The sequence below is a fragment of the Phyllobates terribilis genome, unplaced genomic scaffold, assembly GCF_046119375.1.
Source record: "Phyllobates terribilis strain yellow unplaced genomic scaffold, ASM4611937v1 Scaffold_1__5_contigs__length_1240528914, whole genome shotgun sequence".
In the NCBI taxonomy this organism is placed as follows: domain Eukaryota; kingdom Metazoa; phylum Chordata; class Amphibia; order Anura; family Dendrobatidae; genus Phyllobates; species Phyllobates terribilis.
Window position 1 is genome coordinate 1,226,651,791 of NW_027362761.1, and position 15,781 is coordinate 1,226,667,571.

Consider the following 15,781-nt stretch of genomic DNA (forward strand, 5'->3'; position numbering starts at 1 on the left):
GTAACTCAGGATCGGTAATGTAATGTATGTACACAGTGACTGCACCAGCAGAATAGTGAGTGCAGCTCTGCAGTATAATACAGGATGTAACTCAGGAGCAGTAATGTAATGTATGTACACAGTGACGGCACCAGCAGAATAGTGAGTGCAGCTCTGGAGTATAATACAGGAGGTAACTCAGGATCAGTAATGTAATGTATGTACACAGTGACAGCACCAGCAGAATAGTGAGTGCAGCTCTGGAGTATAATACAGGAGGTAACTCAGGATCAGTAATGTAATGTATGTACACAGTGACTGCACCAGCAGAATAGTGAGTGCAGCTCTGGGGTATAATACAGGATGTAACTCAGGATCAGTAATGTAATGTATGTACACAGTGACTGCACCAGCAGAATAGTGAGTGCAGCTCTGGGGTATAATACAGGATGTAACTCAGGATCAGTAATGTAATGTATGTACACAGTGACTGCACCAGCAGAATAGTGAGTGCAGCTCTGGAGTATAATACAGGAGGTAACTCAGGATCAGTAATGTAATGTATGTACACAGTGACTGCACCAGCAGAATAGTGAGTGCAGCTCTGGGGTATAATACAGGATGTAACTCAGGATCAGTAATGTAATGTATGTACACAGTGACTGCACCAGCAGAATAGTGAGTACAGCTCTGGGGTATAATACAGGATGTAACTCGGGATCAGTAATGTAATGTATGTACACAGTGACTGCACCAGCAGAATAGTGAGTGCAGCTCTGGAGTATAATACAGGAGGTAACTCAGGATCAGTAATGTAATGTATTTACACAGTGACTGCACCAGCAGAATAGTGAGTGCAGCTCTGGAGTATAATACAGGAGGTAACTCAGGATCAGTAATGTAATGTATGTACACAGTGACTGCACCAGCAGAATAGTGAGTGCAGCTCTGGAGTATAATACAGGAGGTAACTCAGGATCAGTAATGTTATGTATATACACAGTGACTGCACCAGCAGAATAGTGAGTGCAGCTCTGGAGTATAATACAGGAGGTAACTCAGGATCGATAATGTAATGTATGTACACAGTGACTGCACCAGCAGAATAGTGAGTGCAGCTCTGGAGTATAATACAGGAGGTAACTCAGAATCAGTAATGTAATGTATGTACACAGTGACTGCACCAGCAGAATAGTGAGTGCAGCTCTGGAGTATAATACAGGAGGTAACTCAGGATCGGTAATGTAATGTATATACACAGTGACTGCACCAGCAGAATAGTGAGTGCAGCTCTGGAGTATAATACAGGAGGTAACTCAGGATCGGTAATGTAATGTATGTACACAGTGACTGCACCAGCAGAATAGCGAGTGCAGCTCTGGAGTAAAGTACAGGATGTAACTCAGGATCAGTAATGTAATGTATGTACACAGTGACTGCACCAGCAGAATAGTGAGTGCAGCTCTGGAGTATAATACAGGATGTAACTCAGGATCAGTAATGTAATGTATGTACACAGTAACTGCACCAGCAGTATAGTGAGTGCAGCTCTGGGGTATAATACAGGATGTAACTCAGGATCAGTAATGTAATGTATGTACACAGTGACTGCACCAGCAGAATAGTGAGTGCAGCTCTGGAGTATAATACAGGAGGTAACTCAGGATCAGTAATGTAATGTATGTACACAGTGACTGCACCAGCAGAATAGTGAGTGCAGCTCTGGAGTATAATACAGGATGTAACTCAGGATCAGTAATGTAATGTCTGTACACAGTGACTCCACCAGCAGCATACTGGGTGCAGCTCTGATCAGCTGCTAGTCAGTGTGGTGATTGCGGGTGTGGTGGCTGCAGATCCTGCTGTGAGCTCCTGATCTCTGAGAAACCAACACCTCTCCACCTGGGGACCTGCTTTCTCTCTTTCCCAGGGAGGGAGCGGGTTTCTGGGATGAGTGATGGAGCCAAGTCCCAGGCTTCTGCTTCCCGAACCAGGCCGGCGGGGGGCAGAAGAAACCAGCAACCGGCCTGCACATCAGAGGACTCGGGGGTGAGACACTGCACCAGGAGTCGCAGCAATGTGGCTCCTACTCCCCCCGGGATTGTGGAGACCCCCAGAAGCTGCAAGGCTTCCAGCATGGAGGAAAAGCCTGACAGCGGCGTGCATGATGGCGCTCCTTCCGGAGGAAAGCTGAGTGCTCACGGAGGTGAGGCCGACCTCCCTGAGGGGGGGTGGGCGCTGCAGGGACCCCGGGAGTCTGTGTCCACCTATGCCTCCCGGGTCATGACCCACCTCCGTGAGTATGAAGATGCCAGTAAGCTCATCAGGAGGCTCCGGGATGAGCTGCGCTGCACAAGCGCCAAAGCTGCGGGGGCCTCCAAACCAAGGAAGGCCAAGCTCCAAGCCGAGGTAAAAAGACTGAGCAGTGAAATTCAACGCCTGGAACTTAGGAAAGCTGACATCAGGGAGCAGAGTGGTCCTTTCAAAGAAAAACTTATAAATGAAGACCGCTACAGAGAAATGGCTGATACCAGAGAGCAAAGGCAGATAGGGCTGCAGCCTGAGAGCCAGGTGGATGATGAGAGTGATGATGACCAGCAGCAAGCCCCACCTGGCAGCCTGCAAAGTCACCCGCAGGCCACGTGCAGCGAGCTCCCTGCAGGACAGGCGACAGTGACATCCGGTCGCAGTTCTGCCGGCTCTGGGGAGGACAGTGACAGCAGCGGCCAGGGAGGGGCGCTAATGGCGGAGATTAAGCTCCTGGAGTCCCCAGTGTGCCTCCAAAACTTCCATCTTGGTGACGATCTACCAGAAGAGGCACCTGGGGGCCACAAAAAGGCAAAGAAGACCAAGCCAAAGCTGCAGGAAGCGGTAAGATACGTATATGCCCCCCTCCCTGTACCCCCTGAGTCGGCGGCAGGCTCAGCTCGCGGTATAAGCCCCGTTGCCCAGCCCAGCCCGGGTTCTGCTGTGGATCCGGTGCAAAGGCGCGGGGAGATTACAGAGCGCGGTAGTGAGGCGCAGAGCTCCGTCTCTGCTTGTAGTAGCGGGGACGCAGCAGGAGGTGCATCAGCCGAGAGGCTGGACAGTGAGGGCGGCCCGGCGGCGGGCGTTCCATCAGGCAACGATGCTGTGGTGCGCTCCTCAGTGGGAGGGGGGAGCAGCCCGGTGTCGGGGGCAGCTCCGGTAGCCTCGGCGCCTCTGAATGCTGTTGCCGCTGATCACTTAGTTGAGAAGCGGCGGCAGTGTGAGGGGGCTGTCGGGGCTGAGCGTTCCGGTCCTCCCACCAAAGTGCTATTTTGTGTTGGCGTCGCTGGTCCGGAAGATCCTGATGTTAAAGATCAGCGGCGCCTAACCGCAGCTAAAGATCAGCGGCACATTATACCGAATGCCAAACAGCGGAAATTACCGACCAATGATGTGGAGGGCACACATAAGACCGGGGGTGAGGTCGCCTCCAGTTCTATGGAGGTGACTGAGCCCCTTGTGCCTGATGCGGAGGTCAAAATGTCATCCACCATTGTTACTGGTCCAGCAGGAATGAATGTGGTGGTGGAGGTGAATGAGACTAATTCATTGTCTAGTGGTGTGGTTGCTGGTTTGGTGGAGGGTGAGATGGAGGTGGGTAATGGTGATGCTGTTGGGGCTGATGTGGTCACTGGTCAGGTTGCCCCCCCGGGGGTGGCAACACCTGTCCAGAGTTATGCCAGTGTCACCTCCGGGGCAAATAGGGCATCCTCCTCGTCTCCGGGCTTTGGGGACGGCATGTTGCAATGGCGCCTTCTGGAGGCTCTAAAGAAGGGGGAGAGATCACTAATGGTAGAGGGTCGAGAGGTTGATCTATCCTTCTGGATAGAGAGGCATGGCCTCGGGGCCTTCCGAGAGCAAAAAGGGGGAGATACAGTGTGGTCCCTCCCAACAGCCGGGCCAGGCAGTGTGCGTAGGAATGTGGTCCGTCTTCGGTGGAGGGGCAGTGATGCATGTCCTCCAAGGTCTAAAGTTGTGGAGCTCTTGCTGAGGATGGGCTTCAAGGCGATTGACATCTACGCCTTGATACATCCCTATTCCACGCCTGAGTTTGATGTCAGCTTTGTTCGGCCGGAGGGGCTTGAGCTCTTCTGGGCGAATTATGAGTTGGCAAAAAATGAGCCCGGCTGGCGAGACTTTGCCGTTCAGGCAGTGTCTCGCCAAAACCAGATCAAGAAAGTGACCGTGATGACTCGTAACGAGTCGCTTTCTTGCTATGACATCATGACGTGGCTTGGTCGGTATGGAGAGGTGGTGGAGATGCCAAAGAAAAACCGCGACGAGTTTGGTATCTGGTCAGGGGCCTGGAAGTTTATGGTAAAACTTAAGCGTTCAGGTGGTACGGTTGCCCACATTCCATCGTCTGCCTTCCTGGGTAGGGATCGTATCCTGGTCTTCTACCAGGGGCAACCGAAGCTCTGTCACAGGTGCGGCGACCCCACACACTTCAGTGCAAACTGCACTGTGCAGAAATGCGCGTTGTGTGGGGGTGTCGGCCATCTTGCCGCCTCTTGTGTGGAGATTAGGTGCCACCTGTGTGGTGAGTTAGGTCACCCATTCAGCCGTTGTCCTCGCTCCTTCGCTAATGCAGTCGAGACCCCGGTGGGAGTAAGCCGTGAGGCCGATTCTGCTGGGGAGGGGACAGGGAAGAAAAGCAATAAAAAGACGCCTGCCCAGCTGAGGCGTCTAGACAAGCGCAGACAGGAGAGGGAGCGGGGCGAGCCCCAGACTACCGGGGCAGCCCCTGTCCTGGATGCCAGTCTTGCTGCTGAGGCCCCGAGGGATGATGAGTTGGATGAGGAGGTCAGGAGGATCAACAGGGAGGAAACCGCCTCTGCCTCAGAATCCTCCCATTATGAAAGTATGGATGAGGATAATAAGCGGTGGCTAGAGAACAAGCGTAAGCTCGGCACCAAAAAGAAGAGAAAGAAGGGAGATAAAACATCATCTCCCGCTCTGACCAAGGTACCTAAGGAAGGTAAAACCGACTCCCCTCTGGTTGGTCTTTCTAACCGGTTCCAAGCCCTTGATAACATCTCTTCCTCTGAGGAGGAGGCTGAGGGTGAGGTTCCGGCTTCAGCGGAGCTTACAGGGGGCGCCGAGTCTCCTTCTCCTGGGGATGCAAGGTCCTTGGGGGGAGGGACTGGCCCAGAGTCTGGAGACGAGGACGAAAAAAGAAGGAAAAATGTGGGAATGGACACCTCTGTGTCATTAAAGAGGGGGAAGGATTCCTCCTCTGAGGCAGAGGATAAGGGGAGTGGGAAGAAGAAAGCCATCTAACTCAATCACCAATGATGGCGGTACCCACTCCGTTGACGCTGGCGTCCATTAATGTCGCCAGCATTAAGTCAAACATGGCTAGATTTGCGGCCTTTGATTTTCTCAGCCGGGTTGAAGCTGACATTTTCTTTTTGCAAGAGACCAGGCTGCAAAATATGGCAGAGGTGTTTATAGCTAAGAGGGAGTGGAGACTCGGGCCCTCCTATTGGTCTCTTGCGGCCGAGCCGTATAGCGGAGTGGCGGTCCTTTTTACCGCACCGGTAGAATGCCGACGGGTTATTGAGTTAGAAATGGGGAGGAACCTGATATTAGATGTCCTCATGAAGGGACAAGAGCTTCGGCTCATTAACATCTATGGTCCCCAATCTAAATGGGACCGGAAGTGTCTCTTTACGAGGATCAAGCCCTACCTTTTTACGAGTCGGCAGGTCGTCTTTGGAGGGGACTTCAACACTGTCACGAGGCCCCGGGATAGAGGAGGTTCCAGAGACAAGCTGACTTATGATAGCGTTGCCCTTAATAGTATAGCTAGTGAGGCTCGCCTGGTGGATGTCCACATCCGGCACACCCCAGGCCACGAGGGGTTCACCTATCATAGAGGTAACTGTAGGTCCAGGATAGACAGGTTTTATTTAAAGGAGGAAGCCGTCTCTTCAGCAGTATCTGTTGTTGAGGTGGAGTTCTCCGATCACTGTATGATTTTGTTTTCCCTGAATGTTACAGAGACCCCCCGCATGGGAAGAGGCTTTTGGAGGCTCAATTCGTCTCTCTTGGAAGAAGCGGAGATAAGACAGTCCTTTGAGGATTTTCTTCAGAGCCAGGTACCCTTACTGGATCTTTGTAGTAGTAAGTCAGAGTGGTGGGAGATGTTCAAGAAAAGGGTGGCGAGATTCTTCCGCCAGCTCTCGAGCCTCAGGAGCCTGGACAGGTATCGCCTGTATCAGGGCCTGAGGAGGAAACTCGAGCATCTTGTCTCAACTGGAGGTAGCCGCGAGGAGATCTCCAGAGTGAAATCTTTGCTAATGAGGTGTCAGTATGATAGACACGCATCTTTGGTTTTTGAGGGATTACGGGAAGTACCGCTCGCCCGACCCTTACAGAAACTGCAAGATGTCAGTGAATAGTAAAGTTGTTACAGGACTGGTTGACACTGCGGGGTCCCTGAAAAGATCCAGATCAGGGATCCTGGAGGTCGTCAGATCCTTCTACTCGCACCTCTTGGGGAAGAGGGATCTGGAATGGGATGAGATGTCGGCTTTTCTGGCTGAAGCTGTCCCCGAACCAGGGGTAGACCCCTCTCTTGGCGTTTTGACAGAGATGATCAGGGAAGAGGAAGTTAAGTTGGCGATTGAAGGGCTTGCCCTGAAGAAATCTCCCGGTCCGGATGGCTTAACATCTGAATTCTATAAGACCTTTAAGGACGCCTTGGTTCCCCTCTTGACTGAGGTATTCAATGAGTGTGTTTCCTCGGGCACTCTGCCAAAGTCAATGAGGAGGTCTGCCCTGATCATCTTGTCAAAGGGTAAGGACCCATCTTGCATTGAGAATTGGCGTCCCATAGCGCTTCTCAATGCAGACAGGAAGGTTTTGGCAAAGGTGCTGTTTAATCGGCTGGTGAAATTTGCACCCCAGCTCCTTTCGGGGGCCCAGCATTGCTCTGTTCGGGGCCGCAGTACAATTAGTGCTGTACTCTGTGTCCGAGAGGCGGTGGAGCAGGGTAGGGCTGGCCACTGGAAGGGGTACATGCTGTCATTGGACCAGGCAAAAGCGTTTGATCGGGTTAATCATGAGTACCTCTGGTCTGTCCTTCTGAGGTATGGCCTGCCGGGGGGGTTCGTTGATTGGCTTAAGACCTTGTACGCTGGGGCAGAGAGTTTCCCGCTTGTGAACGGTTGGATTGGCAGCTCTTTTGAGGTTGGGTGTGGTGTTCGCCAGGGTTGTCCCTTGAGCCCGCTACTGTACGCGTTTTCGATTGACCCACTTCTTAGGAGGGTGGAGCGTGGACCGTTAGCTGGGATCGGGATGGACCGGGCAGCACCGGTGGCGTATGCCGATGACGTCACCGTTTTTGTTTCCTCTGATGGGGAGGCAGAATGGCTGAGGTCAGAGGTAAATCGCTACTCGGAGGCATCCGGGTCTAAGATCAACCGGGATAAGTGTGAGAGTCTCTGGCTGGGAGGAGGAGATCCTGGTTTTGATCTCCCGGACACCCTTCCAGAACCCAAAGTCTCTGCAAAAGTTCTTGGCATCGAATTTGGCCAGGGGGATTACCCCAAACAAAATTGGGACAGCAGGCTAGAGATCGCCACTCAGAAGGTGAACCAATGGAAGGGTTGGTCTTTGACCCTAAGGGAGAGGGTAAACCTGATCAAAACTTACCTGCTCCCTTTGCTGATCTATCTGGGCAGTGTGTGCATCTTGCCAGAGCCTCTCTGGACTCGGGTCTACAGTTTGTTCTTTCAACTGTTATGGGGGAATAGACTGAACCTGGTCAAGAGGGAGATTACTTACCGTACGAGGAGACTAGGAGGGTTGGGTATGGTCAACCCTGTGGTATTCCTTGTGAATACCTTCATTAAGATCAATATTGCAAACCTCTGGAAAGAGAGGGCTCCTCCGTGGGTATTCTCCTGTAGGGATGGTTTCAGCTTTTCTTCCAGGAATGGGAGACAGGAGGGCAAGTGAAGGATCTCCGCACACCGCATGGACATCTCCCGGCTTACGCTACCGTGGTTCTGAAGGTAATTCGCCGGTGGGGTCTGGGAATGTGGGAGGTCAGGACTCTGCCAAGGAAGCTCCTTGACAAAAGGGTTCTGTTGACCCATTTTCAGAGGCCTCTGGCGCTCAGGGATTGCCCAAGTCGGGATCTTGGGGTGGGTCTGCATCTTTTGAATTCTATCAGGATCCCCTCGAAGGTTTGGGACTTGGCTTGGCGCTGCTTCCATGGGAAACTGTGTGTGAGGGACAATCTGAAGTGTAGGAGCTCTGAGGACAGGAACTGTCCTCGGGAGCATTGTGGCACTATGCTTGAAAGCATGGACCACTTCCTGCTTCATTGTCCCATTAACACAGAGGTGTACAACAGGGTGGGCGCCTCCATTGGCTGGCCGGTCTCTCTTATGCGGAATGGGCCTATGGAGCATTCGGGGACCTGGGTGGTCGGGACCGCTGCACCTTATTTCTAGTTAGCGCAGTGGTTAGGTATCACACGTGGAACGCACGGTGCTTAGTATCGACGCAGCGGAAAATCCTCCCAGTGGACGATGTGTTTAGGACCATACTCGGTGACCTGGTGAAGGTGCGTTCTCTGGAGTATGAGAGACTGGGTACACGGAGGGCCACTCTCCTCTGGAGGGGCTTTTCTTTTAGTGTGCCCTAGTCTGGTCGTCTCCTCTCCTGGTGGTGGGCTGCTGCTGACACCATAGATTTTTGTTTTATTGATCAGTAGACAGTGATGTAGGGCTGCAGGCACCGAACTTGGGCTTTGTCAGTTGTGGTTATTGTATTGTTTGTTTCTGTATATATTGTATATATGGGTTTGGGTGGAGGGAAAAGGGGGGAGGTGGGTTCATCTTGTGGGACACTGGATATTTGGGTGAAAAACTGGCACTGCCTGATCTGTCCTATGGACGTTGGACTGAGGCATGAGACGCAGGACCAGCTCTCAGGTCAGTGCCGGGGAGGGACTGGTGGGCTCGAGTGTGGGGGGTTTTGTTTTGTCTTGTATATATTAGTTTGTATATAATTTGTCGGTTATTGTTTATTATATTGTTATTATTTGTTAGGTAACCGGACCAGATGTCACAGTGTAGATGGTTATTATTGTGTATATATGTATAATATGTGTGTGAGGAGAGAGGGAGCGGCTGGACCAGCAGAATAGTGAGTGCAGCTCTGGAGTATAATACAGGAGGTAACTCAGGATCAGTAATGTAATGTATGTACACAGTGACAGCACCAGCAGAATAGTGAGCGCAGCTCTGGAGTATAATACAGGAGGTAACTCAGGATCAGTAATGTAATGTATGTACACAGTGACTGCACCAGCAGAATAGTGAGTGCAGCTCTGGAGTATAATACAGGAGGTAACTCAGGATCAGTAATGTAATGTATGTACACAGTGACTGCACCAGCAGAATAGTGAGTGCAGCTCTGGAGTATAATACAGGAGGTAACTCAGGATCAGTAATGTAATGTATGTACACAGTGACTGCACCAGCAGAATAGTGAGTGCAGCTCTGGGGTATAATACAGGAGGTAACTCAGGATCAGTAATGTAATGTATGTACACAGTGACTGCACCAGCAGAATAGTGAGTGCAGCTCTGGAGTATAATACAGGATGTAACTCAGGATCAGTAATGTAATGTATGTACACAGTGACTGCACCAGCAGAATAGTGAGTGCAGCTCTGGAGTATAATACAGGATGTAACTCAGGATCAGTAATATAATGTATGTACACAGTGACAGCACCAGCAGAATAGTGAGTGCAGCTCTGGAGTATAATACAGGATGTAACTCAGGATCAGTAATGTAATGTATGTACACAGTGACTGCACCAGCAGAATAGTGAGTGCAGCTCTGGAGTATAATACAGGAGGTAACTCAGGATCAGTAATATAATGTATGTACACAGTGACAGCACCAGCAGAATAGTGAGTGCAGCTCTGGAGTATAATACAGGATGTAACTCATGATCAGTAATGTAATGTATGTACACAGTGACTGCACCAGCAGAATAGTGAGTGCTGCTCTGGAGTATAATACAGGATGTAACTCAAGATCAGTAATGTATGTACACAGTGACAGCACCAGCAGAACAGTGAGTGCAGCTCTGGAGTATAATATACAGGATGTAACTCAGGATCAGTAATGTAATGTATGTACACAGTGACTCCACCAGCAGAATAGTGAGTGCAGCTCTGGAGTATAATACAGGATGTAACTCAGGATCAGTAATGTAATGTATGTACACAGTGACAGCACCAGCAGAATAGTGAGTGCAGCTCTGGAGTATAATACAGGATGTAGTTCCCATCTTACATTAATAGAAACTTGTCACATGGACCGAACCACGAGCAGCATGTATCAGCGCCTGCCTATTTCAGAGGAAACGTTGTATGAATAGACAGCTTTCTGGTCTACCGCTGGCCCACCAGCTTGTCCCTGCTCCCCCCCTACAGTTGACAGGTCTCTTTTGTGTGTGTACATAGTAAGAGACCTGTTAATCTACTGGAGGGATGTGGGAAGAATCCTGGCCCCGGCCGGCGCTGGACTAGTCAGGTCTCTCCCTATTATCCCGGACAGCTTTTCCAACTATGTTTACTCAGAAATTCGGCAGCCATTCCTGGCTGAAATCGCTGAGCCAGGCTCTGGTTCTGGTTCCTGCTGCCCATGGTTCGGTCAGCATGAACCTAGTGACAGGTTCCCTCTGACACCTCTAAGAACGTGCTACTTACAGGTATCCTCTCTTCTATGTCCAGCTCCTCTTTCCCAGACGTTTCTTCAGCAGGAGACCAATCGTTCTCTCCTCCTCTGGTCAGGTCACGCTCTGCAGAAGTCAGAGACCTCTGGAGCTTCGCTTTCTCGTGGCTACTGGAATGAGAGCTATTGGCGTAATCTTGATCCAATGAGACATCACTGAACTGATCCATTGTCACAAAGCTCCATCTCTGAGTCGTTGAGGTCTCTTGTCCTCTAAATGAATTGTCCTCAAGTCCTGATGAAGTCCGCTCGGCAGGAAGATCATGGCCTCCACCACTTGAACTTCTGAAGTTATTTTCGACCCACTTACCGGAGGCTGAAGAAGATCCTCTCGGCGAGACACGGGATTGTGACACACCAGACTTGCTCATCTCTTGAGCTTCTTCTATGGGTTGTCTGTCTATTTGCAGATGATCTCTTACAGATAAGACAGAGTTGTAAGACTTAGATCTGGTGATGGTGGAGGATGACTCTTTCTCCGCCACACTCAGGTTGGTCATAGAGGATGTGGCCTTGAACGATGCGGAGAGCCCTTTCTTTGGTGCAGTGGTACTTGTCTGTTTGGTGAGCATGCGGTTCAAGGTATCGGCCACGGCATTATAAGCCAACTTTTTTGGAGACACTCCAGTTAAGCCACGGAGAACCAAAGCATCGAATGACTGGTTTGTATTTGTATTCCAGGCTCCGACCTTCTCGATATAATTTAGACTTGGCAGAGACTGAATTCTCCTTCTTTGAGGAGATAATGACCTTTGAGAGTCGCTGCTCTCAGGATATCCTTGGCTGCTCTGGATAGATTGGGGCATAGCAGAAGGAGCTACATTATGGCGAGAAGTCTCGTCAGAAGGCTCCTCATGTAAGGACATGTCAGAACCGGTCAGCTTGGCTTTGATTTGCTGTATTCTACCAGAGAGCAGTTTCCGATTCATTGTCAAGGTCCCAGGTGTTGACTGGGAGATGGGATGGGGTATTCTGCCAAGGAAGGAAGCCTCGTCCACAGGAGTGTTTCCTGCATGTGACATCTCAGTATCTTTATGTCCCCGTTCTATACTACTTCTAGAGGACATGCTTAGTTCATGCCTCAGGTGGGCTTGTGCTGCTGAGTCTTCCACCTTGCTGGTCACTTCAGTTTGGCATTTCCTGAGGGCCGGTGGGCTTTCTAGTTCAATGGTCTCGTTCCTGCTTGTGGTAGCGTCTGATGACTCTCTCTTCTGGAATCTCTCCTGGATTTCAGAGCAGAGTTGCTGGTGAAGAGATGCCCTCAATAGCCGAAACGTCACCCCAGACAGGTGTCGCTGGTTAATTTCATTGGGATCTTCTGTTTCTCTCTGGACGTTCTCAAAATCGATTTGACTGGAGTCTCTAAAGGACTCTTCTACTAATTGGTGGGAAGTTATCCTGGGATCGGAGGTGCCAAGGTTCTGGCATCCTGGATCAGGTCCCTGTTTCATCACATTGATGTTTTCTGACCCCTCAGCGAAGGACGACTTGGAGGAACGTCTGGAGGATGTTCCACTGCTGCTTGACATGCCCACCTCTTTCTCCAACAGCCCCAACAAAATGGGTGCCGGGACAGTGCAACTAAAGAATGAGCCGTCTTCATTCACCAGCCCCCTGTCAGGTTCAATTTCATCATCAGGGGAGGTCAGTCTTAGGGCTGACGATTCCACCTCCTTGTCTCCACGGCTTAAGGGGTGAGAGTCGCCACCATCTCCACCACCATCCATGGTTGTCCTCAGGTAATGCTGGGACACAGAGATGCCTCCCTCTCCGTGGTCCATCGTTATCTCTTTACTGGCCAGCTCCACCGCGTCACTCAATTGCAATGACTTCGATGGCGGTCCGGGGAACTCGGACATGTCTAGGGTAGCTCTGCAAAGATACAAAGGACAGGGAACAGGTCTGGAGTTGTTGTATTTGGTCGCCTTTTATTAGTGGGCAGACATAAGCCTGTGTGTGCACCCTCTGGGTATAAAGTATAGATTTGTCCTTGAGGTTAATGCACGGGCAGCTGCCATTTTTATGAAGCCCAGAGAACTCCTTTATTGTCCCACCTCCTTACTTTACCTCAGAGGAGCAAAGTCATCCATCTGTGTCTTCTGGAACAAGGTGTCTTCAAAGTACTTTTGTCCCGGGGAAGCATCCTCAGTCAGGAGGGGCAGGCAGGGAGACAGGCGGCTGTCCTGGACCTCTGTCAGGCAAACACATACAGCCATCACCACTTGCATCTACTGAGGAGAGAGCCACGTGTAACTGCTCCATACCCAGCTGACGTGAGTGCGTCCGGCCCACAGAGAAGCCGCTCCGCAGCGCATTGTCCGACAGCAGAGTTCCCTCCTCCAAGCTCGGGAAGTCAGTGTGCTCCCCGCGGGCGACCGTCTCACTAAGTGTTGGGAAGGCAATGCTGGCATCCTCCTCTGCCGGGAGCTGGTACCACGACTCGACCGCCTAAATGATATTCAACAAAATAGAGATCAGTCAGCATACAACATGAAGAACAGAGGGTCCGCACAGACTGCAGGACGGGATCAGTCAGCATACAACATGAAGAACAGAGGGCACAGACTGCAGGACGGGATCAGTCAGCATGCAACATGAAGAACAGAGGGTCCAGCACAGACTGCAGGACGGGATCAGTCAGCATACAACATGAAGTATAGAGAGCACAGACTGCAGGGCGGGATCAGTCAGCATACAACATGAAGTATAGAGGGCACAGACTGCAGGACGGGATCAGTCAGCATACAACATGAAGTATAGAGGGCACAGACTGCAGGATGGGATCAGTCAGCATACAATATGAAGTATAGAGGGCACAGACTGCAGGACGGGATCAGTCAGCATACAACATGAAGAACAGAGGGTCCAGCACAGACTGCAGGACGGGATCAGTCAGCATACAACATGAAGTATAGAGAGCACAGACTGCAGGGCGGGATCAGTTAGCATACAACATGAAGTATAGAGGGCACACACTGCAGGACGGGATCAGTCAGCATACAACATGAAGTATAGAGGGCACAGACTGCAGGATGGGATCAGTCAGCATACAATATGAAGTATAGAGGGCACAGACTGCAGGACGGGATCAGTCAGCATACAACATGAAGTATAGAGGGCACAGACTGCAGGGCGGGATCAGTCAGCATACAACATGAAGTATAGAGGGCACAGACTGAGGGCGGGATCAGTCAGCATACAACATGAAGTATAGAGGGCACAGACTGCAGGGCGGGATCAGTCAGCATACAACATGAAGTATAGGAGCACAGACAGCAGGACGGGATCAGTCAGCATACAACATGAAGTATAGAGGGCACAGACTGCAAGACGAGAACAGTCAGCATACAACATGAAGTATAGAGAGCACAGACTGCAGGACGAGAACAGTCAGCATACAACATGAAGAATAGAGGGCACAGACTGCAGGACGGGAACAGTCAGCATACAACATGATGTATAGAGGGCACAGACTGCAGGGTGGGATCAGTCAGCATACAACATGAAGTATAGAGGGCACAGACTGCAGGACGGGATCAGTCAGCATACAACATGAAGTATAGAGGGCACAGACTGCAGGGCGGGATCAGTCAGCATACAACATGAAGTATAGAGGGCACAGACTGCAGGACGGGATCAGTCAGCATACAACATGAAGTATAGAGAGCACAGACTGCAGGATGGGATCAGTCAGCATACAACATGAAGAATAGAGGGCACAGACTGCAGGACGGGATCAGTCAGCATACAACATGAAGAACAGAGGGTCCGGCACAGACTGCAGGACGGGATCAGTCAGCATACAACATGAAGTATAGAGAGCAAGTAAAGACTGCAGGCCGGGATCAGTCAGCATACAACATGAAGTATAAGGGCGCGGCACAGACCGTAAGATGGGATCAGTCAGCATAAAATATTAAGTATAAAGAGCACAGACTGCAGGACGGGATCAGTCAGCATACAACATGAAGTATAGAGTGCACAGACAGCAGGGTGGGATCAGTCAGCATACAACATGAAGTATAGGAGCACAGACTGCAGGGCGGGATCAGTCAGCATACAACATGAAGAACAGAGGGTCCGGCACAGACTGCAGGACGCGATCAGTCAGCATACAACATGAAGTATAGAGGGCACAGACTGCAGGACGGGATCAGTCAGCATACAACATGAAGTATAGAGAGCACAGACAGCAGGGTGGGATCAGTCAGCATACAACATGAAGTATAGGAACACAGACTGCAGGACGGGATCAGTCAGCATACAACATGAAGTATAGGAACACAGACTGCAGGGCGGGATCAGTCAGCATACAACATGAAGAACAGAGTGTTCGGCACAGACTGCAGGATGGGATCAGTCAGCATACAACATGAAGAACAGAGGGTCCGGCACAGACTGCAGGACGGGATCAGTCAGCATATAACATTAAGTATAGAGGGCACAGACTGCAGGACGGGATCAGTCAGCATACAACATGAAGTATAGAGGGCACAGACTGCAGGACGGGATCAGTCAGCATACAATATGAAGTATAGAGGGCACAGACTGCAGGGCGGGATCAATCAGCATACAACATGAAGTATAGAGAGCACAGACTGCAGGGCGGGATCAGTCAGCATACAACATGAAGTATAGAGGGCACAGACTGCAGGACGGGATCAGTCAGCATACAACATGATGTATAGAGGGCACAGACTGCAGGACGGAATCAGTCAGCATACAACATGAAGAACAGAGGGTCCGGCACAGACTGCAGGACGGGATCAGTCAGCATACAACATGAAGTATAGAGGGCACAGACTGCAGGGCGGGATCAGTCAGCATACAACATGATGTATAGAGGGCACAGACTGCAGGACGGAATCAGTCAGCATACAACATGATGTATAGAGGGCACAGACTGCAGGACGGAATCAGTCAGCATACAACATGAAGTATAGAGGGCACAGACTGCAGGACGGGATCAGTCAACATACAACATGAAGAACAGAGGGTCCGGCACAGACT

At 50.7% G+C, this 15,781-nt stretch overlaps 1 protein-coding gene across 2 annotated transcripts in view; it reads right to left on the reverse strand.

The window, feature by feature from the left end:
* Positions 1 to 15,781, reverse strand: part of ALMS1 (ALMS1 centrosome and basal body associated protein) — a 90,243-nt gene that overhangs the window by 21,816 nt on the left and 52,646 nt on the right. For both annotated transcript variants that reach the window (XM_073649878.1, XM_073649869.1), the window contains exons 2-4: positions 13,036 to 13,219; positions 12,839 to 12,962; positions 10,747 to 12,643 (exon numbers count right to left, since the gene is read on the reverse strand). In XM_073649878.1, the coding sequence (XP_073505979.1) occupies positions 10,747 to 12,643; positions 12,839 to 12,962; positions 13,036 to 13,219 (2,205 nt within the window). The remainder of the gene's footprint in view (positions 1 to 10,746; positions 12,644 to 12,838; positions 12,963 to 13,035; positions 13,220 to 15,781) is intronic.